Below are 24,315 nucleotides of genomic sequence, written 5' to 3' on the forward strand. Positions count from 1 at the left end.
CCACAGCACCCACCCCATGCCCAGATGAGACCCCACATGGTCTCCAGCACCCACCCCATGCTCAGACGAGACCCAACATGGCCTCCAGCACCCACCCCATGCCCAGAGGAGCCCCACCCTGGGCCCTACCGGTGGTGCCGGGGGGGCAGTTGCACTGGTAGGCGTCGACGCGGTCGATGCACTTCCCGCCGTGGCGGCAGGGGCTGCTGGCGCACTCGTCCCGCTGGCGCTCGCAGCGGGTGCCGGTGAAGCCGGGGGCGCAGGCGCAGGAGAAGCTGGCGACGCCGTCCAGGCACGTCCCGTGGTGGCACGGGTCCGGCCAACAGTCGTCCACGTTGTGCTCGCAGAGGGCACCCTCGAAACCTGAGGGGGTGGGGGAGAGCACCCATAGGTGGAGGGTGGGTGACGCCAGGAGGTCAAGGACACCCATGGGTGCAGGGTGGCCAATGCCAGGAGGTCAAGGACACCCATGGGTGCAAGATGGACAACACCAGGAGGTCAAGGACACCCATGGGTGCAGGGTGGCCAATGCCAGGAGGTCAAGGACACCCACGGGTGCAAGATGGACAACACCAGGAGGTCAAGGACACCCATGGGTGCAGGGTGGCCAATGCCAGGAGGTCAAGGACACCCACGGGTGCAAGATGGACAACACCAGGAGGTCAAGGACACCCATGGGTGCAGGGTGGCCAATGCCAGGAGGTCAAGGACACCCACGGGTGCAAGATGGACAACACCAGGAGGTCAAGGACACCCATGGGTGCAGGGTGGCCAATGCCAGGAGGTCAAGGACACCCACGGGTGCAAGATGGACAACACCAGGAGGTCAAGGACACCCATGGGTGCAGGGTGGCCAATGCCAGGAGGTCAAGGACACCCACGGGTGCAAGATGGACAACACCAGGAGGTCAAGGACACCCATGGGTGCAGGGTGGCCAATGCCAGGAGGTCAAGGACACCCACGGGTGCAAGATGGACAACACCAGGAGGTCAAGGACACCCATGGGTGCAGGGTGGCCAATGCCAGGAGGTCAAGGACACCCACGGGTGCAAGATGGACAACACCAGGAGGTCAAGGACACCCATGGGTGCAGGGTGGCCAATGCCAGGAGGTCAAGGACACCCACGGGTGCAAGATGGACAACACCAGGAGGTCAAGGACACCCATGGGTGCAGGGTGGCCAATGCCAGGAGGTCAAGGACACCCACGGGTGCAAGATGGACAACACCAGGAGGTCAAGATGGGCAATGCCAGATGTTGGGGACACCCATGGGTGCAAGTTGGTCAACACATTGAGGTTAGGGCCACCCATGGGTGCCAGGTGGTCTATGCCAGGAGATTAAGAGCCGCCATGGGTGCATGATGGTCAATGCTTGGGTTCCATGGCCACCCATGGGTGCAGGGTGGCCAATGCTGTGGATCCATGGCCACCCATGGGTGCAGGGTGGTCAGTGTTGGCTTCCATGGCCACCCATGGGTGCCAATTGGTCAATGCTGGATTCTGTGCCCACCCATGGGTGCCAGGTGGTCAATGCCAGGGTTCTGTGCCCACCCATGGGTGCAGGGTGGCCAATGCCAGGAGATCAAGGACACCCACGGGTGCAAGATGGACAACACCAGGAGGTCAAGGACACTCATGGGTGCAGGGTGGGCAATGCCAGATGTTGGGGACACCCATGGGTGCAAGTTGGTCAACACATTGAGGTTAGGGCCACCCATGGGTGCCAGGTGGTCTATGCCAGGAGATCAAGAGCCCCCATGGGTGCATGATGGTCAATGCTTGGGTTCCATGGCCACCCATGGGTGCCAACTGGTCAACGCTGGATTCTGTGCCCACCCATGGGTGCCAGGTGGTCAATGCCAAGGTTCTGTGCCCACCCATGGGTGCTGGGGGTCCCGGGGGGGGCTCACCCTCGGCGCAGCGGCACTCGTAGCCGTTGGGGCGGTCGAGGCACTTGGCGCCGTTGCGGCAGGGGGTGCTGGCGCACTCGTCCATGTCCGTCTGGCAGGTGGGGCCCGAGAAACCTGGGTGGGGGGCACCCATGGGTGGGGGGGGGAGAGGGAGTGAGCCCCCTATGGGCCCCCCCCCCCGATTTTCTGCACCCCTAAAAGGGGCCACTTCGTTCTGAAGCCGCCCCCCCCCCCCCATGCCCAGGAACCCACAGGTGGGTGCCCACGATGGGGGTGGGTTCGGTGTGGGGGGGGTGGGTGCTGAGGGGGTGGGGGGGGTGGGTGCTGGGGGGGGCTCACCGGGGGGGCAGGAGCAGGAGAAGCCGTTGACCAGGTCGTGGCAGCGGCCGCCGTTGGCGCAGGGGCTGCTCTGGCACTCGTCCACCTCCAGCTCGCACAGGGGCCCGCTGAACCCTGCACCCACCGCCACCGTCACCCGCCCTGCGCCCCCCCGCACCCTCACCCCCACCCTGACACCACCTTGCCCCTCCCCGTGCCCACACGGGGCACCCACTGGCTGTGCAAGTGTAGGTGGAGGCTGCCTGGACCCACACCGAGACCCCCACCCGTCCCCCACCCATCCCAGGTCCCCCAGCAAGACCCCCATCCACTCCAGCACCCATCTCAGCACCCATCCTGAGACCCCACCGAGACCCCCACCCATCCCAAGACCATATATGGTCCTACACCAGACCTCAGAACCACACCAGCCCCCTCCCCTTCCCCCCACCCATCCCCAGACCACACGGGGGCCCACGCCCATCCCAGCACCCATCTGAAGACCCCCACCCATCCCGAGACCACACGGGGGCCCACGCCCATCCCAGGACCATCCCAGCACCCATCTGAAGACCCCCACCCATCCCCAGACCACACGGGGGCCCACGCCCATCCCAGCACCCATCTGAAGACCCCCACCCATCCCCAGACCACACGGGGGCCCACGCCCATCCCAGCACCCATCTGAAGACCCCCACCCATCCCCAGACCACACGGGGGCCCACGCCCATCCCAGCACCCATCTGAAGACCCCCACCCATCCCCAGACCACACGGGGGCCCACGCCCATCCCAGCACCCATCTGAAGACCCCCACCCATCCCCAGACCACACGGGGGCCCACGCCCATCCCAGCACCCATCCCAAGACCAACCCAGTTCCCACACCCCCCCCCCCCCCCCAGATCCGGCGCCCCCCCCATCATCCCAGGACCACCCCAGCTCCCAGCCCAGGGCCCACCTCCACCCCAGCCCCCCCCAGCACCCATGGGTGCTGCCCCCACCGGCCATGCAGATGCAGGTGAAGCGCCCGATGCGGTCCAGGCAGGTGGCCTGGTTGCGGCAGGGCCCCGACAGACACTCGTTGACGTCGCTCTCGCAGCGCGGCCCCGCGTAGCCCCGCCCGCAGCGGCACTCGAAGGAGCCCTGGGTGTTCACGCAGCGCCCGAAGTGCTCGCAGGGGTTGGCGCCTGGAGGGGGGGGGGGGCGCAAGGGAGGCGTCAGCACCCATGGGTGGCCTCCACCTATGGGTGCTCCTCTTCTTGGGTCCGTCACCGTGGGGATGGCTCACAGGGGTGTAGCTCTGCCTGCGCTCTCTGCCCATGGACGACACCCACCCCCCCACCCCACCACGAATGAACACCCAACACCACCACCCATGGATGACCCCCACCCATAGGTGCCCCCCAATACCCATGGGTGCCCCCCAATACCCATGGGTGCCCTCCCTCTTGGCTCATTTGCCATGGTGATGGCTCATGGGGGTGCAGCCCTACCTGTGCTCTCTGCCCGTGGTTGACTGCCCCCCCCCCCCCATGCACAGACACCCCCTACCACCACCCAAGGGTGCTCCCAACACTCACGGGTGCCCCCCAACACCCACGGGTGCCCCCCAACCCCCATGGGTGTCCTCCCTCTTGGGTCCATCACCATGGAGATGGCTCGTGGATGCGCAGTCTTGTCTTTGTTCTCTGCCCACGCTTGACGCCCGCCCCCCCCCCCCCCGAATTGCCGCCCACCACCACGCAGGGGTGCCCCCACCACCCATGGGTGCTCCTCTTCTTGGGCCCATCGCCATGGCGATGGCTCATGGGGGCGCGGTCCTGCCCGTCCTCTCTGCCTACACGAATCCGTGCCTCAACCCACAGGTGCCCTCCATCGATGAGTGTCCCACAGCCATGGCATCCCCCTCCCCACCCATGGGTGCCCCCCACCCACCGATGGAGCACTCGTCAACGTCCTGGTCGCAGGCGCCGCCGGTGAAGCCGGGGGGGCAGGTGCAGATGGCGCGGCCGTTGACGGGGTTGGTGTCGCAGATGGCGTCCTCGTGGCAGGGGTTGCTGACGCAGGCATCGTCCAGGTGGCACAGCAGGCCTGGCACCCACCGGGGTGTCAGGGCACCCATGAGGGTGACACCCCCTCCCCACAGTGGGCGCCCACCCCATGCCAAGGGGGGTCGTGGGTTCTTTGACCCCCTACCTGAGGTGCCCACCCCCATGCAAGAGGACCCAAGGGTGGTGCCCACCCCGTGACGGTGCCACCCAACCCCATGCCAAGGGTGCCCACCCCATCCTGGTGTCACCCAATCTCTGCCAAAGCCACCCCAGGGTGCCCGCCCAAAGCCAGGGTGCCCTTGGAAGTTCCCCATCCCATGTCAGGGTGCCCCTGGGCGTCCCCACCCAAAGCCAGGGTGCTCTTAGAGGTGCCCACTCAAAACTGAGGTGCACTTATGGGTGCCCATCCCACCCCAGGGTGCCCTTGGGGGTGCCCACCCCACCCCAGGGTGCCCTTGGGGGTGCCCACCCCACCCCAGGGTGCCCTTGGGGGTGCCCACCCAAAGCCGAGGTGCACTTATGGGTGCCCATCCCACCCCAGGGTGCCCTTGGGGGTGCCCACCCCACCCCAGGGTGCCCTTGGAGGTTCCCACCCCATACCAGGGTGCCCTTGGGGGTGCCCACCCAAAGCCGAGGTGCACCTATGGGTGCCCACCCCACCCCAGGGTCCTCTTGGAATTCCCCACCCCACCCCAGAGCACCCTTGGGTGCCTCCCCCCACGCTAGCCCTGCCCTTGGCGGTTCCCACCCCAACCCCAGGACTCCCTTGAGGTTGCCCACCCCCCCCCGGCACCCTCACAGGTGCCCCCCACCCACCCCTCACCCGTCTTGCCCATGGGGCAGGCGCAGTAGAAGGAGGCCACGCGGTCGTGGCAGGTGGCCCCGTTGAAGCAGACGGCGGTGGCGCAGTCGTCGATGTTCTCGCTGCAGCTCTCGCCCGTCCAACCGTTGACGCAGACGCAGGTGTGGCCACCTTGGGTGTTGAAGCAGGTGCCCCCGTTGTGGCAAGCGTTGGGCTGCAGTTGGCACTCGTCCACGTCCTCGGTGCAGAACTGGCCTGGGGGGGGGGGACACGGGACATGTGGGGGGGTGGGGGGGTCAGGCAGGGCTTGGTGGGCAACCTGAGGAACCTTCTTGGAGACCATCTGAGAACATCTCAGGGACCACCTTGGCCTGGGTCTGCTGAGGGCCTGTGGGACCTGCTTGGTGACCACTCCAGGGACCACCTCAGGGACCATCCTGGCCACCACCTCACTGGCCACCTCAGGGACCTCCTTGGTGACCACTCCAGGGACCACCTCAGGGACCATCCTGGCCACCACCCCACTGGCCACCTCAGGGACCTCCTTGGTGACCACTCCAGGGACCACCTCAGGGACCATCCTGGCCACCACCCCACTGGCCACCTCAGGGACCTCCTTGGTGACCACTCCAGGGACCACCTCAGGGACCATCCTGGCCACCACCCCACTGGCCACCTCAGGGACCTCCTTGGTGACCACTCCAGGGACCACCTCAGGGACCATCCTGGCCACCACCTCACTGGCCACCTCAGGGACCTCCTTGGTGACCACTCCAGGGACCACCTCAGGGACCATCCTGGCCACCACCTCACTGGCCACCTCAGGGACCTCCTTGGTGACCACTCCAGGGACCACCTCAGGGACCATCCTGGCCACCACCCCACTGGCCACCTCAGGGACCTCCTTGGTGACCACTCCAGGGACCACCTCAGGGACCATCCTGGCCACCACCCCACTGGCCACCTCAGGGACCTCCTTGGTGACCACTCCAGGGACCACCTCAGGGACCATCCTGGCCACCACCTCACTGGCCACCTCAGGGACCTCCTTGGTGACCACTCCAGGGACCACCTCAGGGACCATCCTGGCCACCACCCCACTGGCCACCTCAGGGACCTCCTTGGTGACCACTCCAGGGACCACCTCAGGGACCATCCTGGCCACCACCCCACTGGCCACCTCAGGGACCTCCTTGGTGACCACTCCAGGGACCACCTCAGGGACCATCCTGGCCACCACCCCACTGGCCACCTCAGGGACCTCCTTGGTGACCACCTCGGGGACCACCTCAGTGACCACCTTGGGGACCTCCATGGTGATCAGCTCCAGGACCATCTCGGGGACTACCTTAGTCCACACCCTGATGGCCACCTTGGGGTCCTCCTTGGTGGCCGCTTCTGGGCCCCATCTCAATGACAACCTTGATGACCACCTCAGTGACCACCCTTATGCCCACTCTGGTGTTTACCTCAGGGGCCACTTTGGTGCCCATCCTGGTCCCCACCTCGGTGACCACTCTGGTGACCACCTCGGTTCACAGCCAAGTGCCCACCTCAGTGCCCACGGTGATGTCCACTTGGTCCATGCCCAAGTGCCACCCTAGTGTCTACCTCAGCGCCCACCTTGGCCTAGCCCACATGTCCACCATGGTGACCACTTTGGTGACTACCTTGATGGACACCTTGGCGACCGCCTTGGCCCATGCCCACATGGCCACCTTGGTGACAACCTCAATGACGAACTTGATGGCCACCTTGGCGACCACCTCAATGACCACCTGGATGACCACCTTGGCCCATGCCCACATGGCCACCTTGGTGACCACCTCAATGACCACCTTGGTGACTGCCTTGATGGCCACCTTGGCGACCACCTCGATGACCACCTCGATGGCCACTTTGGCAACCAACTTGATGACCACCTTGGCCCATGCCCACCTTGGTGACCGCCTTGATGGCCACCTTGGCGACCACCTTGATGGCCACCTTGGCGACCACCTTGATGGCCACCTTGGCCCATACCCACATGGCCACCTTGGTGACCACCTCAATGACCACCTTGGTGACCGCCTTGATGACCACCTCGATGACCACCTTGGCAACCAACTTGATGACCACCTTGGCCCATGCCCACATGGCCACCTTGGTGACCGCTTTGGTGACTGCCTTGATGGCCACCTTGGCAACCAGCTTGATGACCACCTTGGCCCATGCCCACATGGCCACCTTGGTGACCGCCTTGATGGCCACCTTGGCGACCACCTTGATGGCCACCTTGGCGACCACCTCGATGGCCACCTTGGCGACCACCTGGATGACCACCTTGGCCCATGCCCACATGGCCACCTTGGTGACCATCTCAGTGACCACCTCGGCGACCACCTCGATGGCCACCTTGGCCCATACCCACATGGCCACCTTGGTGACCACCTCAATGACCACCTTGGTGGCCACCGTGGTCACTATCAGCCTTGCAGCCCACTCTGGCGGCCACCCCATTGCCCACCTTGTCCCCCAGTGCCCCCCAGTTCCCTCCCAGTGCCCCCCAGTGCCCCCCAGTGCCCTCCCAGTGCCCCCCAGTGCCCCCCTCACCCGTCCACTCGGGGGGGCACTGGCAGTTGTAGGTGTTCACCCCGTCCACGCAGGTGCCCCCGTGGAGACACTTGTGCCCGGGACAATCGTCCACGTTGGTCTCGCAGGTGGGACCCTCAAAGCCTTGGGAACACCCGGGGTGGGGGGGTCAGGGTGGGGCCAGGGGCCCCCCCACCCATGTCAGGGACACCCCCCCCCCCCCCGGCACCCAGCACCCCCCAAACCCATCGAGGCGGGGGGGGGCACCAGGGAGCCCCGTGGGTGCCAAGGGTGTTGGGTGCCAAGGACACCCCCCCCTCCCCCCCAGTGCCAGGGACCCCGCCCCCCAATTTTCAACCCCCCCCCCAATTTTCAGCCCCCCCCCCCCCCCCCCCCCAGCACTGGGGACCCCCCCGGATGCCCCCATTGATTTCCAGGGACCCCCCCCCAGCACTAGGGACCCCCAAGAGCCGCCCCCCCCCCCCCCCTCAACTTCCCAGGACGCTCCCTCCCCCCCGAGACCCCCCCGTGTCCCCCCCCCGCAGCACCCATGGGTGCCAGCACCCACCGGGCAGGCAGGCGCAGTCGAAGGGCCCCTCCCCCAGCTGGCGGCAGGTGCCCCCGTTCAGGCAGGGGGAGGGGGTGCAGGGGGGGGAGGGGGGCGTCTCCAGGGGGGTGCAGTCAGGACCTGGGGGGGGTGAGGGGGGCACCCATGGGTGCCTGCTGGCGCCCCGCCCACCCCGTAGGACCCCCCACACCCACCCAGAGGACTCATCCTCCCCCCCCCCAACCCCCTCCACGGGCCGCCCCCACCCTTGGGGTCCCCCCACCCCATATCTCCCACCCATGGGCCCCCCCCCACCCATGGTCCATCCCCCTGTATGGGTCTCCCTCCCCCATTGTGTCCCCCCTGCAGAGCCCCCCCCCCCCATGGGACCCCCCCCCCACCTCACTGTCATCCCCCCATGGGGTCCCCCCACCCATGGGACACCCCCCCATCTCCCCTCACCCCATAACCCCCCCCAACACCCTCATTTCCCCACCCCACCCCCCATGGGACACCCCCCACCCATCTCCGGGTGTGTCGTGACCCCCCCCCACCCCCCCGCGATGGGACCCCGCACCCTGGGGTCCCCCCCACTCACGGCGGGTGCCGGGGGGGCAGAGGCAGCGGGGGCGCAGGGTGCCCTGGCGCAGGGTGCTCTGGCAGAGCCCCCCGGGGGGGCAGGGTGAGGGGGTGCAGGGGTCCCGCAGGTGGCACCGCTCCCCCAGCACCCCCGGCTGGCACCTGCGGGGGCACCCATGGGAGACACGGCACCGGGGGGGGGACAGGGACCCCCCCAGAACCCAGGGGACCCCCCCAGAACCCAGGGGACCCCCCCAGAACCCATGGGGACACCTGACACTGCCCCCCCAGCACCCATGGGAGCCCCGGGACCCCCCCCAGCACCCAGGGGACCCCCCCAGAACCCAGGGAACCCCCCCAGCACCCATGGGGGGACTGCAGACCCCCCCCAGCACCCAGGGGACCCCCCCAGCACCCAGGGGACACCTGACACCGCCCCCCCAGCACCCATGGGAGCCCCGGGACCCCCCCCATCACCCAGGGGAGACCTCGGACCCCCCCCAGCACCCAGGAGAGCCCCCCAGCACCCATGGGGGGACCTCGGACCCCCCCCAGCACCCAGGGGAGACCTCGGACCCCCCCCCAGCACCCAGGAGAGCCCCCCAGCACCCATGGGACCCCCCCTCAGCAGCCATGGGGGGGACCTACACCCCATAGAACCCCCCCCCAAGTCACCCAGGGGATCCCCCCCCGCCAGGTGCCCCCCCCCAAGTGTGGGGTGGTCCCATGGGTGCCCCCCTCGCCCCCTTCCTGTGTTGGGGGGGGGGGTCCAGGCGTCTGGGCAAAGGCGGGGGGGGGGCACCCTGGGAACGTGGCCCCGGGCAGACTCCCACGGCCCCCCCCCGGCCCCCCCCCTCCTGCCGGTCCTGCCTGGGCAGGCAGCGCCCTGCCTGCACCCGCGGGCAGCGAGGGGAGGGGCGGGGCGGGGGGGCACCCCGGGGTGCCCCCACCCAGCTGCTGGTGGCTCTGCACAGGGTTGGGGGGGCGCTATGGGGTGCCCTGGGGGGGGGTTGTGGGGTGAGGGGGGGTTACGGGGTGCCCTGGGGGGGGGTTGTGGGGTGCTGGGGTGTTATGGGGTGCCCCGAGGGTGTTGTGGGGTGCCGGGGGGGGTGTTGTGGGGTGCCAGGGGGGGGTTATGGGGTGCCAGGGGGGGGTTATGGGGTGCCCCGGAGGGGGGAGTTGTGGGGTGCTGAGGGATATGGGGTGCCCTGGGGGGGGGGGGGGGGTGAGTGACCGGGGGGGTTGTGGGGTGCCATGGGGGGTGCAAAGAGCAGTTATCGGGTGCTGGGGGGGGGTGTGGGGTGCTCTGGGGCAGGGGGGTGCCTATGGGGTGCCCTGGGGGGGGCTATGGGGTGCTATGGAGGGGGGGGTACCCATGGGGGGGCACTCACAGGCAGGTGGCCCGGCCCTGGGGGTCCAGCACACAGACCCCCCCGTTCTCGCAGGGCGACGCCCCCTCGGGGCACGGCAGCACTGGGGGGGGGTGGGGGGTGTCAGCCCCACGGCACAGCCCCCCCCTGCCCCACAGAGCCCCCCCACTGCCCCATAGATGCCCCCCTGCCCCACAGAGCCCCCCCACTGCCCCATAGATCCCCCCCTGCCCCACAGAGCCCCCCACTGCCCCATAGATCCCCCCTTGCCCCCCTCCTGCCCCCCAGATCCCTCCTCCTGCCCCATAGATCCCCTCCTGCCCCATAGATGCCCCCCACACTGCCCCACACCCTCCCCAGCCCCACTCTTGCCCCCCAAGTCCCCACCGTTGCCCCCCTCCCCCCTGTCATTCCTGCCCCCCAGCCCAGCCCCCCAAGTGGCTGCCCCACCCCCCACTGCCCCATAACCCCCCTCTACTGCCCCCCAACCCCCATTGCTGCCCCCCAAGTGGCTGCCTCCCCCTTCCCTGCCCCCAACTCCCCTTCCTGCACCCCCCCCCAACTACCCCCCCCCAGCCCCACATCCTGCCCCCCAACCCCCCAGCCGGGCCCTGCTGTGGGGCTGGGACCCCCCAACAGGCCGGGGACCACCCGCCCTGCCCCCCCTCCCCTCCCCCCCCGGGACCGGGCGGCCGGGCCGTGGGAACAGTGGGGGAGGGGCAGTTGGGGTCACCCGGGGTCACCCACGTCACCCCCCCCCTCCCCTCCCCCCCCCGGGCTCCTGGGTCCCCTTGGGGAGGGGGGAGGGGCGTGGCGCTGCACACGCGTGTGCAAACGGCGTGCACGTGCGACACCACACCACCCCCCCCCCCCGGTGCCCCCGTGGCTGCGCTGGGCCTTGCACACTCGTTGTGTCACGTGCTTGGGCCTTGCACACTCAGCGTGGGCCTTGCACACTCACTGTGCCCTGCACTCGTGCCTTGCACACTCATTGTACCTTGCACTTGTGCCTTGCACACTCAGCGTGGCCTGCACTTGTGCCTTGCACACTCATCGCACACTCACTGAGGCCCGTCCTTGTGTTGCACGCTCACCACACGCTCACCGCACCGCCTGCTTGTGATCTGCGTGTTCACTTCACACTCGCTGCACCATGTTCTTGTGCCTTGCACACTCACCGTGCCCCGGGTTTGAGCGTTGCACGCTCTCTGCACGCTGTGTGCCTGCCTTGCACGCTTGCCGAGCCTTGTATTTGTGCTTTGCACACTCATCACACGCTCACTGCACTCTGGCCTTGTGCCTTGCACACTACTGCACGTTCTCTGCACGCTGCGTGTGTGCCTTGCACGCTCACCACCTGCTCACTGCGCCCTGGGCTTGTTCCTTGCACACTCACTGTGCCCTGTGCTTGTGTTGCACGCTCACCACACGCTCGCTGCACCGTGTGTGTGCCTTGCACACTCACCACCCCCTGTACTTGTGCTTTGCATGCTCACTGCCCTCACTGCACGTTGTCCTTGTGCCTTGCACGCTCACCACACCGCTCACTACACGCTGTGCATCTTGCCCACCACACCCTGTACTTGTGCTTTGCACACTCCGTGCCCCCTACTTGTGTTGCACACTCACTGCACTCTGCATTCATGCCTTGCACCCTCCCTGCACTCTGCACTTGCGCTTTGCACACTCACTACACACTCACCGTGCCCCGTGCTTGTGCCTTGCACGCTCACTGCACGCTCTCTGCGTGCTGCACTTGTGCCCTGCACACCCATTGCGCCCTGTACTTGTGCTTTGCACACTCATTGTGCCCTGCACACTGATGGTGCCCTGCACTTGTGCCTTGCACACCCACTGCCCCCCAGGCTCCTGCCTTGCACACTTACAGCATCACACGCGTGTGCCTTGCACACCCATTGCACACTCGGGCTCTGCACACGCGTCACCCCCGGCTCGCTGCGCCCATTTTTATTTTTTTTGGGGGGGGGGGGGGGGGGCAGCTCCCTGTACCCCAAATCCTGGTGAAACGCCCCAAATCATCCCTGACCCCCCCCCCCCCCCCGCGTGTGCCCAGGGGTGCTGCACCCCCCCCCTCCCCCCCCCCGCACCCCGGGGCACAGCCGCCCCCTCCCCCCCAAAATCCCCGCACCCCCAAATCGCCGCCCCCCCCCCGCCCCCCCCCTTGTTCCCACGGCCCGGCCCCTCCCCCCCCCCTTCCCAGTGCCCCCCCCAGGCCCCTCCCCCCCCTCGCCCGTCCCCGCGTTCCCACGGTCCCGCCAACCCCCCCCTCCCCCCCCCAGGGCCCCGCGAGCGCCCCTCCCCCCCCCAAAAAGGGTCCGGGACCCCCCCACACCCCTCCCCCACCTTCCCACGGTCCCGGGGCCCCCCCATCCCCCCCCCCCCCTTCCCCGGCCCAGCCCAGTCTGTCCCAGTCGGTCCCAGTCGGTCCCAGTTGACGCCGCTTGGGCCCGGTTTAGCCCCGGTTCCGCCCCTCCCCCCCCCCTCTCCAAACTTTTTCCGCGCCGCCAAAGTGCGGCCGCGCCGCCCCTCCCCCATCCCGGGACCCACCGGGATCGATCGAGACTAAACCGGGACTAAACCGGCACCGGCCGGGACTTAAACCGGGACTTAAACCGGGACCGACCGGGGGGGGGGGGTCCGGTCCCCCCCCGCCCCCATCCGAGTCGCTCCCGGAGGAGCTGAAGCTGCTCCCGCCCCCCCCCTCCCAGCCCGGTTTGGCTAAACTCGGTTTAAACTCGGCTCGATTCGGCTCAGCTCGGCTCGGTCCGGAATGGTCCCGGTCCCCCTCCGGGCTCGGTTCAGCTTAACTCAGCCCGGCTCAGCGCGGTTTAGCTCAGTTCAGCCCAGCTCAGCTCGGCCCGATTCGGCTCGGCTTAGCTCAGCCCACCTCGGCTTAACTCTGCTCAGCTCGGCTGGGCCCGGTTCGGCTCAGCTCGGTTTAGCTCTATCCAGCTCGGTTCAGCCCGGCTGAGCTCAACTCAGCCCGGTTTGGCTCGGCTTAACTCAGCCGCCCAGTGTGGTTCAGCTCAGCTCAGTTCTGTGGTTCAGCTCAGCTCAGTTCGGCTTAACTCGACCCGGCCCAGCTCGGTTCGACTCAGCTCAGCTCAGCTCAATTTGGCTCGATTAGTCCCGACTCAGCCAACTTCATCCCAGCTTGGTTAGTCCTGGCTGAGCTCGGCTTCACTCAACTCGATTCGGTTCAGCTCAGTTGAGCTCAGCTCGGTTCGGCTCAGCTCGGTTTAAGCCCCGCTCGGTTCGCTTTTTAGTCCAGCTCAACTCCGCTCGGTTCGCCTCAGTCCGGCTCAACTCGACCCAGCTCAGTCCCGCTTAACTCGGCCCCGCTCTGCCCCTTCCTGCCCCGTTACTCCCGTCCCACTTAGCCCCAGCTCAGTTAGTCCCGACCCAGTTAAACCCAGTTCGCTCCACTCACCTGAGGCCGCCCCGAGTGGCAGCAGGAGCAGCAGCAGCAGCGCCGGGGCCCCCCCCACGCCCCCCCCCGGGGCCCCCCCCCGGCCCATGGCGGCACCGGGGCCCGGCCTAGCCCGGCCCGGCTTAGCCCGGCCCGGCTCAGCCCCGCTCCGGCCCCGCCAGACGGAGCCGCCGACCCGCCGGCTGCCGGGGGACACGCCCCCGCCCTCCCCCCCGAGACACGCCCACAGGGCGGGGACAAGGCGCTGGACACACCCACTCGGCCACGCCCATCTCGCCCCTCCCCCCCTCCCTGGGTGCCCCAGGGTGGGGGAGGGGCGTGCAGCTGTTGCCCCCCCCCCCCCCCCCCCCATCTCCAGCAGCTGCCGGGCCCGGCGCCAGCGCGGGGGGCCCCGAGCAGGGGGACCCCCACCCCCACCCCCGCCCCCGCCCCTCCCCCACCAGGCGCGGCCCCGCCCCCACCCCGGCGGGTTTTTCTGGTTCTGCCCCCCCCGGAAAAAAAGTGATTAAAAAAAAAAACCAAAAAAAAAAAGGAAAAGAAAGAAAGAAAAAAAAAAAAAAAAAGTCGCCTGGGAACATTCCTGAGGCTCGGCTGGGCGCTGGCACCCATGGGTGCTGGCAGTGCCACCCACCATGTGATAGTGGCACCCATGGGTGCTGGCTATGGCACCCAGGAGGTGGCACTGGCACCCATGGGTGCTGGAAGTGTCACCCACGACATAATACTGCCACCCAGGGTCAGAGCTGGCACCCATGGGTGCTGGCAGTGACACCCAGGAGATGGCACCGGCACCCATGGGTGCTGGCAGTGTCACCCACCATGTGATACTGGCACCCATGGGTGCTCACACTGTCACTCGGGGTCAGCGCTGGCACCCATGGGTGCTGGCAGTGACACCCACCATGTGATAGTGGCACCCATGGGTGCTGGCTATGGCACGCAGGAGGTGGCACCGTCACCCATGGGTGCTGGCAGTGTCACCCACAGTGTGATACTGGCACCCATGGGTGCTCACACTGTCACTTGGGGTCAGCGCTGGCACCCATGGGTGCCAGCGCTGACCCCAAGTGACAGTGTGAGCACCCATGGGTGCACCCACCCCCTTGTCCCATGGGGTGGGGGGAGGCGTGTCCCCAGGTGTCCCCCAACAGCACCCACCTGCTCTCAGCACCCAACTTTATTCAAGGGACACTTGGGGACAGAGGGTGACACCGCGGGTGCTGGCGCCAGATGTTGGGGGGGTCCCCACCCGGATGTTGGGGTCCTCTTCCAGATGTCGGAGCTTCATCCAGATGTCGGGGTGCCCCACCCCAATCTTGGGGTCCCCACCCCGATCTTGGGTCCTCTTCCAGATGTTGGGGTCCCCCTCCAGATGTTGGGGTGCTCCTCCAGATGTTGGGGTCCCCCCCACCCAAAGACCCGTTGTCCCCACCCAGATGTTGGGGTCCCCCACCAACCACCAGTGTCCCCACCTACGTGTTGGGGTCCCTCTCCAGATCATGGGGTCCCCACCCACATATTGGGGTCCCCTGAGATATTTGGGCCCCCCCAGATGTTGGGGTGCTCCTCCAGATGTTGGGGGTCCCCACCCAAAGACCCGTTACCCCCACCCAGATGTTGAGGTCCCCCACCAACCCCTGGTGTCCACGCTTCTTGGGGTGCCCCTCCAGACTGTAGGCTCCTCCTCCAATATTGGGGTCCCCCCAGATGTTGAGGGTTCTCCAGATGTTGGGGTGCTCCTCCAGATGTTGGGGTCCCCCCACCCAAAGACCCGTTGTCCCCACCCAGATGTTGAGGTCCCACCAACCCCTGGTGTCCCCATCTCTACGTGTTGGGGTCCCTCTCCAGATCATGGGGTCCCCACCCACATATTGGGGTCCCCTGAGATATTTGGCCCAACCCCAGATGTTGGGGTCCACCTCCAGATGTTGGGGTGCTCCTCCAGATGTTGGGGTCCCCCCACCCAAAGACCCGTCACCCCCACCGGGATGTTGAGGTCCCACCAACCCCCGGTGTCCCCATCTCTACGTGTTGGGGTCCCCCCCAGATGTTGAGGGTCCCCCCCAGCTGTTGGGGTGTCCCCCCCAATATTGGGGTCCCCCCAGATGTTGAGGGTCCCCCCCAGATGTTGGGGTCCCCCCACCCAAAGACCCGTTACCCCCACCCAGATGTTGAGGTCCCACCAACCCCAGTGTCCCCATCTCTACATGTTGGGGTCCCCCCAGATGTTGAGGGCCCCCCCCAGCTGTTGGGGTGTCCCCCCCAATATTGGGGTCCCCCCAGATGTTGAGGGTCCCCCCAGATGTTGGGGTGTCCCCCCCACCCCCCCCTTCCCCCTTGCCCTATCCCAGCTCTCCCTCACCAAGCCCCCTCCCCACCCGAAGGCGGGGGGCGCACCCATGGGTGCCGCTATGGGTGCTGGTCCCCCCCACCCAGGAAGTCCCTCATGAGGTGGGCGATGGGGCGGGGCTGGTCCTCGGGCAGCCAATGGCTGGCGCCGGGCAGCAGGCAGAGGCGGGCCGAGGGCCGCAGGCAGCGGTGCAGGCAGGGCACCAGGCGGGGGTCCAGGAAGGCGTCGTGGGTGCCCCAGAGCACGAGGGTGGGGGGCGGGGGGGGCTCCCGGGGGATCGGGGTGTCCCTGGAGGGGGAGGGGGGAGCACAGTTGGGGGGAGGGGAGCCCCAATAGGGCACCCCGATACGGAGAAACCCAACGGGAGCACCCCGAAATAGGGGCGCCCCCAAGGGGAGCACCCGGTGGGAGGGTCTCAAGGCGGAGAATCGCGAAGAGAGCACCCCGAAATGGGAGCGCCCCCCTGGGGGCACCCCGAAATGGGAGCACCCCGAAATGGGAGCACCCCGAAATGGGAGCGCCCCGAAATGGGAGCGCCCCCAGTGGGAGCACCCAACGGGGATCATCCCGAAGAGGAGCGCCCAAAATGGCAGCACCCAACTCAAGAGCACCCAACTGGGATCAACCCAAGTAGAAGCACCCCAACGGGATCCCAGCAACCCCAGTATCCCAAATGGGAGCACCCAACTCTCAACACCCAACCCAAGACCCAAGAGCACCCAACTGGGAACATCCCAAATGGGAGCACCCAACCCAAGAGCACCCAACTGGGATCATCCCAAGTAGAAGCACCCCAATGGGATCCCACCAACCCCAGCACCCCAACCAGGCGCACCCAACTCTCAACACCCAACCCAAGAGCACCCAACTGGGCTTGTCCCAGGCAGAAGCACCCCAATGGGATCCCACCAACCCCAGCACCCCAACCAGGCGCACCCAACTCTCAACACCCACCCCAAGAGCACCCAACTGGGATTGTCCCAAATGGGAGCACCCAACCCAAGAGCACCCAACCCAAGAGCACCCAACCCAAGACCAACCAACCAACTGGGATTGTCCCATATGGGAGCACCCACCCCAAGAGCACCCAACCCAAGAGCACCCAACTCAAGAGCACCCAACTGGGATTGTCCCAAATGGGAGCACCCAACCCAAGAGCACCCAACCCAAGACCAACCAACCAACTGGGATTGTCCCATATGGGAGCACCCAACCCAAGAGCACCCAACTGGGATCGTCCCAAGTAGAAGCACCCCAACGGGATCCCACCAACCCCAGCACCCCAACCAGGAGCACCCAACCCTCAAGACCCAACCCAAGACCAACCAACTGGGATAAGCTCAAACGGGAGCACCCAACCCAAGAGCACCCACCCTTGGCACCCCAAGCCCAGGTGTCCCCGCCCCAAGCCCCACCTACCGGAAGAGGTTCCGGTAGTAGTGGATGGGGGGGCTGAGCCCCCCCGGCTGGGACAGGCCGTAGATGTAGGCGTCAACCTCCTGCTCCGTCAGCCGCCGCGCCGGGTCCTGGGTCCCCGTCCAGGGCCCCCGCAGGAGGGTCTTCACCAGCTTCGGGGCCACCGAGGGGGACAGAAGGTCCAGATGATGCCACCACCCCAAAACTGGGGACAAAGCAGGGGGACACCCCCCCACACCCCCCCGCTCCACCCCCTAAATCCCAACCTTGGGGTTGGTTGAGGCTCCTCAAGTGGTTCTTGAGGAGCTTCTTGGGTTGGGGAGGTGCAGAAGGTGGCGTGGGCCACCCGTGGGGACAACGAGGGGACAAGGGGACGTGGGCAGGGGGGGTCACCTCGAAGTCTGCCAAGGAGAGGAGGAGCTCGGGCAGCCAGGGCAGCTGGAAGAGGAACATGTAGCTGGAGCGGAGGAGCTGGGAGGGGTGGCAGGCGGTGAAACCTGCGTGGGGACGGGGACACCAGCGTCAGGGCCACCGCCGGGGTCCCCAACCCGGCCGTGGGACAGGTGGTGGCACCGCCACGGGATGTGGCAGCTGGTGGCATGACCGCATGATAGCACCCATGGTCATGAGATGGCACCGTGGTGGCACGGCACAGTCATGACAGGTGGCGCCCAATGACGTGGCCGTAAGAGATGGCACCCAATGGCACAGCCGTGACAGGTGGCACCCAATGGCGTGGCCATGAGAGATGGCACCCAATGGCGTGGTCATAAGATGGCACCCAATGGTGTAGCCATGAGGTGGCACCCGATGGCATCAGCCATGAGATGGCACCCGATGGCATTGGCCATGAGTTGTCACCCGATGGCATTGGCCATGAGATGGCACCCAATGGCATCAGCCATGACAGGTGGCACCCAATGGTGTGGCCATGAGAGATGGCACCCAATGGTGTGGTCATAAGATGGCACCCAATGGTGTAGCCATGAGGTGGCACCCGATGGCATCATGGTGGCATGGCACAGCCATGGCAGATGTCACCCAACGCTGTGGCCACGAGATGGCACCCAATGACATGGCTGTGACATGGCACCCAGAGGCATGACCATGAGAGATGGCACCCAATGGCATGGTCATAAGATGGCACCCAATCACACAGCCATGAGGTGGCACCCAAAGGCACTGGCCATGAGATGGACCCAACGGTGTGGCCATGATGTGGTGGCACCATGGCCGTAAGAGATGGCACCTAATGGCACAGCCATGACAGGTGGCACCCAATGGCGTGGCCATGAGGTGGCAGCTAATGGCATCGGACATGAGATGGCACCTGATGGCATTGGCCATGAGTTGTCACCCAATGGCATTGGCCATGAGTTGTCACCTGATGGCATTGGCCATGAGTTGTCACCTGATGGCATCGGCCATGAGTTGTCACCTGATGGCATGGCCATGAGTTGTCACCTGATGGCATCGGCCATGAGTTGTCACCCGATGGCATGGCCATGAGTTGTCACCTGATGGCATTGGCCATGAGTTGTCACCTGATGGCATCGGCCATGAGTTGTCACCCGATGGCATGGCCATGAGTTGTCACCTGATGGCATGGCCATGAGTTGTCACCTGATGGCATCGGCCATGAGTTGTCACCTGATGGCATGGCCATGAGTTGTCACCCGATGGCATTGGCCATGAGTTGTCACCCGATGGCATGGCCATGAGTTGTCACCTGATGGCATCGGCCATGAGTTGTCACCTGATGGCATGGCCATGAGTTGTCACCCGATGGCATTGGCCATGAGTTGTCACCCGATGGCATCGGCCATGAGTTGTCACCTGATGGCATGGCCATGAGTTGTCACCCGATGGCATTGGCCATGAGATGGCACCCGATGGCATTGGCCATGAGATGGCACCTGATGGCATTGGCCATGAGTTGTCACCTGATGGCATCGGCCATGAGTTGTCACCTGATGGCATTGGCCATGAGTTGTCACCTGATGGCATTGGCCATGAGATGGCACCTGATGGCATTGGCCATGAGTTGTCACCTGATGGCATTGGCCATGAGTTGTCACCTGATGGCATTGGCCATGAGATGGCACCCGATGGCATCAGCCATGAGTTGTCACCCAACACGTCCCCATGCGATGGCTCCCGGTGACACCACGGTGACACCGCCGAGAGCTGGGCCACGCCCATCCCCCACCCAAACCAGAACCCCACAGCCCCTCCCCAAGACCCCACACCCCCCAAGGCCACAACCACCCCCCCCCGCCCCCCAATGCCACCCAGGGTGGGGCTGTGGGTCCCCCCCGCTACCTGCCATGACGGCGCGGGGAGGCGCAGCCATGACGACCAACTTCTCCACCATGGCCGGGTGGCTGGTGGCCACCTCCCAGGCGAGGACCCCGCCCCAGTCGTGGCCCACCAAGACGCACTTGGGGGAGGACGCGGTGGCTTCTGTCACCTCCCCGTGGCCGGGGGGTGTCCCCAAGGCCTCGATGACCTGGCAGATGTCCCCCAGGAGCGTCCCCAGCCCGTAGCTCTCCTGGCCCGGTGGCTTCTCCGAAGCTCCGTAACCCCGAAGATCCAGGGCCACCACCCGGTACTTGGGGACAAATTCCTGGAGCAGGTGCCTCCAGCAGAACCTGGGGAGGGGGAGGAAGGTGACGATGACGATGGTGACGGTGACACTTTTGGGGTGTCCTTGCCCCCGCCCTTGGTGGCACCCACCAGTTTTGGGGGAAACCGTGGAGAAACAGCATCAAGGGGGCGGTGGGGGGCCCCCGGGTGACGTAGTGGAGACGCAGCCCCGAGTCCTGGAGGGTTGGGGGGGGGTGGTGTGTGAAATGGGGGGGCGGGGGTGGTCAGTGGGGGGCCCCCACCCCATAACTAACACCCCACCCCTCACCTGACACCCCCAAAATCATCCTCCCCCCCCCTCCGATCACCCCCAAGTTGTCCCACCAGCAGGTCCCCCCCTGAGCACCTTCCCCCCCCCCCCCGCCCCCCCGCCACTCCCAACACCCCAATTTCCCTGTTGCCCCCCCCCAACCCCCCCCCGGACCCCCCCAAATCCCATCAGGGCTCCCCAGAAGAGCCCAAGACCCCCCCAGGCTCCCCCCTGGACCCCCAAGGACCCCCCAAGACCTCCCCACTCCCCCCCGGACACCCAGAACCCCCCAAGATCCCCTAAAGCCCCCCCCCCCCAATTCCCTCACCCCCCCCCCCCGGAACCCCAAAGCCCCCCCCAGAGCCCCCCCCCCTTCCCCCAGCACCTCCACAGCCCCCCAAGACCCCCATCCCCAAGCCTCCTCTGAGCCCCCCCAACCGCCTCCCCCGGACCCCCAAAAGCCCCCCAAGACCCCCCCAAACCCTTCCCTGAGCCCCTCAACCCCCACCCAGGACCCCCCCAGAGCCCCCCCCAACCCCCCCAGGACCCCCCCAAATCCCCCCCCAGGCTCCCCTAAAGACCCTCCTGAGCCCCCCCCATCCGCCTCCACGAGCCTCCCCGGACCTTCAGAGCCCCCCCCGGATGCCCCCAGGACCCCCCCGAGTGCCCCCAGAACCCCTCCACGCCCCCCCCCGACCCCCAGGCCCCCCCCACCTTGAGGTACAGGTATCGGTGCTCCCCAAAAGTGCCGTCGGCCAAGCCGGGGGGGGGCCGGTCCCTCACCCGCCGCCTGAAGGTTTCTCGGGGTCCCCGGCGCAGCAGCACCCCAACCCCCCACAGCCCGTAGGCCACCGCCGCGGCCACCGCGGCCACCAGCACCCCCAGGCGGGCCACCAGGCGCCGCAGGGCCAGGAGCAGGCGGGTGGGGGCCAGCAGGAGCGAGCAGAGGGACAGGAGCATGGTGGGGGGGGACACACACACACACGTGTCACCTGAGGGGGGGGGCACTGTGTCACCGGGGTGGCCCAGCCTCATGGTGGCCGTGTCCCCATGGTGGCCCAACTCCAGGTGGCCCCCCCCCGTCTGTCCCCACGGTGGTCCCTCCCCTGGTGGCCTCAAGCCCATGGTGACCTGTCCCCATGGTGGCCCACCCTCAGGTGGCCATGTCCCCAAGGTGCCAGGTGACCCGGTGGCCTCATCTCCATGGTGGCCCATCCTCAGGGTCTCATGTCACCAGGGTGGCCCAGCCCTGGGGTGTCCTTGTCCCCATGGTGGCCCCAAGCCCATGGTGGCCCTGTCCCCAAGGTGGCCCATCCCCAGGTGGCCGTGTCACCGGGGTAGCCATGTCCCCAAGGTGCCACATCCCCACGGTGGCCATGTCACCATGGTGGCCCATCCCCAGGTGGCCCCAGCTCATGGTGGCCTGTCCCCAAGGCACCGTGTCCCCAAGGTGGCCCATCCCCAGGTGGCCCTCTCACCCCCACGGTGGCCCATCCCTGGGCGTGGTGTCACCCGGTTGCCTCATCACTCGGGTGTCACCATCTGGGTGTCACCTCACCAGCGGGTGGCCCCGTGACCACCCCCCCCCCCCGCCACCCCGGGTGTCATGTCACCAGCGCGACCCCAGTGACCTGGGGGGTCCCTGTCACCAGGGGGATCCCTGACACCGGGGTGTCCCTGTCACCAGGGTGTCCCGACATGGGGGTGTCCCTGTCCCTGGGGTGCTGTGACATCGGGGTGTCCCTGTCACCCGTCACCAGGGTGTCGTGACACGGGGGGAGTCCTGTGACATTGGGGTGGCCTGACGTGGAGGTGTCCCGACATGGGGGTGTCCCTGCCGCTGGGGTGTCGTGACATTGGGGTGTCCCTGTCACCAGGGTGTTGTGACATCAGGGTGTCCCTGTCACCCGTCACCAGGGTGTTGTGACATGAGGGCGGGGGGGTCCCGTGACATCGGGGTGTCCATGTCACCAGAGGTCCCTGTCACCAGGGCGTCCCGACATGGGGGTGTCCCTGTCCCTGGGGTGCTGTGACATTGGGGTGTCCCTGTCACCGGGGTGTCCCTGTCCCTGGGGTGTCCCTGTCCCTGGGGTGTCCCTGTCACCGGGGTGTCCCCGTCACCCGTCACCAGGGCGTCGTGACATGGGGGGGTGACGTCACGTCGGGGTGTCCCTGTCACCGGGGGGGTCCCATCACCGGGGTGACCCTACATGGGGGTGTCCCTGTCCCTGGGGTGACATCGGGGTGTCCCCGTCACCTGTCACCGGGGTGTCGCGACACGGGGGGTCCCTGTCACCGCCCCCCTCCCCCCCCCCCCCCCGACCTTCTCGCGCCGCTTCCTCCTCCCGCCCGAGCTCGGCCGCGCCCGGCCCCGCCCCCTCCCGCCCATTGGTCGTGGGGGGAAAGAGGGCGGGGCTGCGCGGGCGGCAGCCAATGGGAGAGAGGGAGGCGGGGTCACGTGGGGAGGAGGAGGGGCAGCGCGGGGGACGGGGGGGGAGGGGAACCTTCGGGATCCTTTTTGGGCCTTTTTCTGATTTTTATTCCCTTTTTTGGACTATTCCGCTTTTTTTTTTTTTTTTTTTTCTTCTTTTTGTCTTTTTAACTTTCTTTTGTTTTGCCGCTTTTTGTGCTGGTTTTGCCCTTTTTTGCTTTTTTGTGCCTTTTTTCTTTTTTTCAGTTTTTCCTCTTTCACCTTTTTTTTTTTTTTTCCTTTTTTAAACCCCATTTTACCTTTTCTTCTCTCCTTTTGCCTTTTTTCCTCCCTTTTTAGCTATTTTTGGATTTTTTTCCCCCATTTTTCTTTTTTTGCCTTTTAAACTTTCTTTTGCCGTTGCCTTTTTTTTTGTGCCCCCCCCCCAATTTCTCTTTTTGCCTTTTCTTTCCTTTTTTCGGGCCTTTTTCTCTGGCTTTTAAACTTTTGGGTCTTTCTTTTGCCTTTCCCCTTTTTTCTCACTTTTTGCCTTTTTACCTCTTTTAACATTTTCTGCCCCTTTTTAACCCTTTTTTTCCCCTTAACTTCCCCCTTTCTGCCCAGTTTTTTACCTTTACCCTTTCTGTCCCTTTTTACAATTTTGCCTTTTTACATTTTCCCTTTTCTGCCCATTTTTATTTTTATATTTATCTTTTCCCTACCTCTTTTACCTTTTTTTGCCCTTTCTTTAAAATTTTGCCTTTTTACATTTTCCCTTTTCTGCCCATTTTTAATGTTTTTATTCTTTTCCCTACCCCTTTCGCAATTTTTTGCCCATTTTTAACCTTTTTTTTTTTTTTTTTTCTCCCTTTTAAACCTTTATTCCCCTTTTCTTTGGCCCTTTTTGCCTTTTAAAAATATTTTTCCCCGTTATTTTTGCCACTTTTTATCATCGCCCCCCCCTTTCTGTCCTTTTCAGGACAAAATTATTTCAGGATCGGGTGGAATTTTTTCCGCAGCCCCGACGGGTGGGGGAGGAAGGACCCCACCCCAAATTTAACAGAAATAATGAAAAATTTCCATTTTAAATGAAAAAGACTAAATTTAAAATGTTAACGGCCGGTTTTAAATTTTCAAGTAAACTTTGAAGTTAAAATGTAAAACATCTTTAAATGTAAAATTTAACTTTTAGTATTTTTTTTAAAATGGAAATTTTAATTAAAAATACATTTAAAAGTATCCCTAAATGTTAAATTTAAGTGAATGTTTTTTAAAATTGAAAAAAATTTCATTACGGTTTGTCGTTAAGATAGATTTAAAAAAGAACTTTAAATGAGTTTGAAAAACTGTAAATTTGGAAATGTCAAATCTAAATTCCAATTCGAAGAATTTCCAGAATCAGAAATTTTTTAAATGTCAAGAATTTTAAACCCAGGAAGTTTAATCTTCAATTTCAAATTTCAGATCCTCCCCCCCCCCCCCCCCCCCGCCAGCCCCCAGGGTCCTCCCCTCTCCCCCCCAGTGTCGGCCCCATCCCGGGGTGGGGGTGGAAGAAATGGGGCGAAAAACGGCGATTTTTTTTTTTTTAAAAAACCAAAAGAGCTGCGTTTATTCCATGATCGGCACAGACCCAACTGCGTT

General features: G+C 65.0%; 2 protein-coding genes across 4 annotated transcripts in view; both read right to left on the bottom strand.

The window, feature by feature from the left end:
• The window catches only part of NOTCH3 (notch receptor 3), a 42,291-nt gene extending 28,536 nt beyond the window's left edge, over positions 1-13,755 (bottom strand). The window contains 11 exon segments of the mRNA XM_074929970.1: positions 130-363; positions 1,913-2,026; positions 2,252-2,365; positions 3,233-3,418; positions 4,167-4,322; positions 5,106-5,339; positions 7,677-7,799; positions 8,224-8,343; positions 8,801-8,943; positions 10,173-10,254; positions 13,603-13,755. Of these exon segments, the coding sequence (XP_074786071.1) occupies positions 130-363; positions 1,913-2,026; positions 2,252-2,365; positions 3,233-3,418; positions 4,167-4,322; positions 5,106-5,339; positions 7,677-7,799; positions 8,224-8,343; positions 8,801-8,943; positions 10,173-10,254; positions 13,603-13,690 (1,594 nt within the window). The 5' untranslated portion in view covers positions 13,691-13,755.
• A 2,236-nt stretch (positions 13,756-15,991) lies between these two features.
• EPHX3 (epoxide hydrolase 3) lies at positions 15,992-22,620 on the bottom strand. 3 transcript variants are annotated; one of them, XM_074930020.1, is made up of 7 exons: positions 22,588-22,620; positions 20,979-21,256; positions 20,105-20,190; positions 19,691-20,019; positions 17,762-17,865; positions 17,372-17,520; positions 15,992-16,240 (listed from the first exon to the last, which is right to left on the bottom strand). In XM_074930020.1, the coding sequence occupies exons 2-7, from the start codon at positions 21,222-21,224 to the stop codon at positions 16,012-16,014; spliced, it is 1,143 nt and encodes a 380-aa protein (XP_074786121.1). In that variant the 5' UTR covers positions 21,225-21,256; positions 22,588-22,620; the 3' UTR covers positions 15,992-16,011. The 3 variants fall into 3 exon arrangements, with proteins under 3 accessions (XP_074786121.1, XP_074786120.1, XP_074786122.1); XM_074930019.1 differs by lacking the exon at positions 22,588-22,620 and having other exon boundaries at positions 20,979-21,497; XM_074930021.1 differs by lacking the exons at positions 20,105-20,190; positions 22,588-22,620 and having other exon boundaries at positions 17,762-17,806; positions 19,810-20,019; positions 20,979-21,497.
• Between the last annotated feature and the right edge of the window lie 1,695 nt (positions 22,621-24,315).

This window comes from Athene noctua, chromosome 31 (genome assembly GCF_965140245.1).
Source record: "Athene noctua chromosome 31, bAthNoc1.hap1.1, whole genome shotgun sequence".
In the NCBI taxonomy this organism is placed as follows: domain Eukaryota; kingdom Metazoa; phylum Chordata; class Aves; order Strigiformes; family Strigidae; genus Athene; species Athene noctua.

What these genes read in the sequence shown, in the direction of transcription:
- EPHX3 (XM_074930019.1), bottom strand. Translation starts at nt 21,479, where the DNA reads ATGGGCCACCATGGAGATGAGGCCACCGGGTCACCTGGCACCTTGGGG. An exon ending in TCCCCGCGCCGTCATGGCAG is followed by an intron (nt 17,866 to 19,690) that starts GTAGCGGGGGGG and finishes GTCCCCACGCAG; the next exon opens with GTTTCACCGCCTGCCACCCC. An exon ending in TACTACCGGAACCTCTTCCG is followed by an intron (nt 16,241 to 17,371) that starts GTAGGTGGGGCT and finishes CTCCCCCTCCAG; the next exon opens with GGACACCCCGATCCCCCGGG.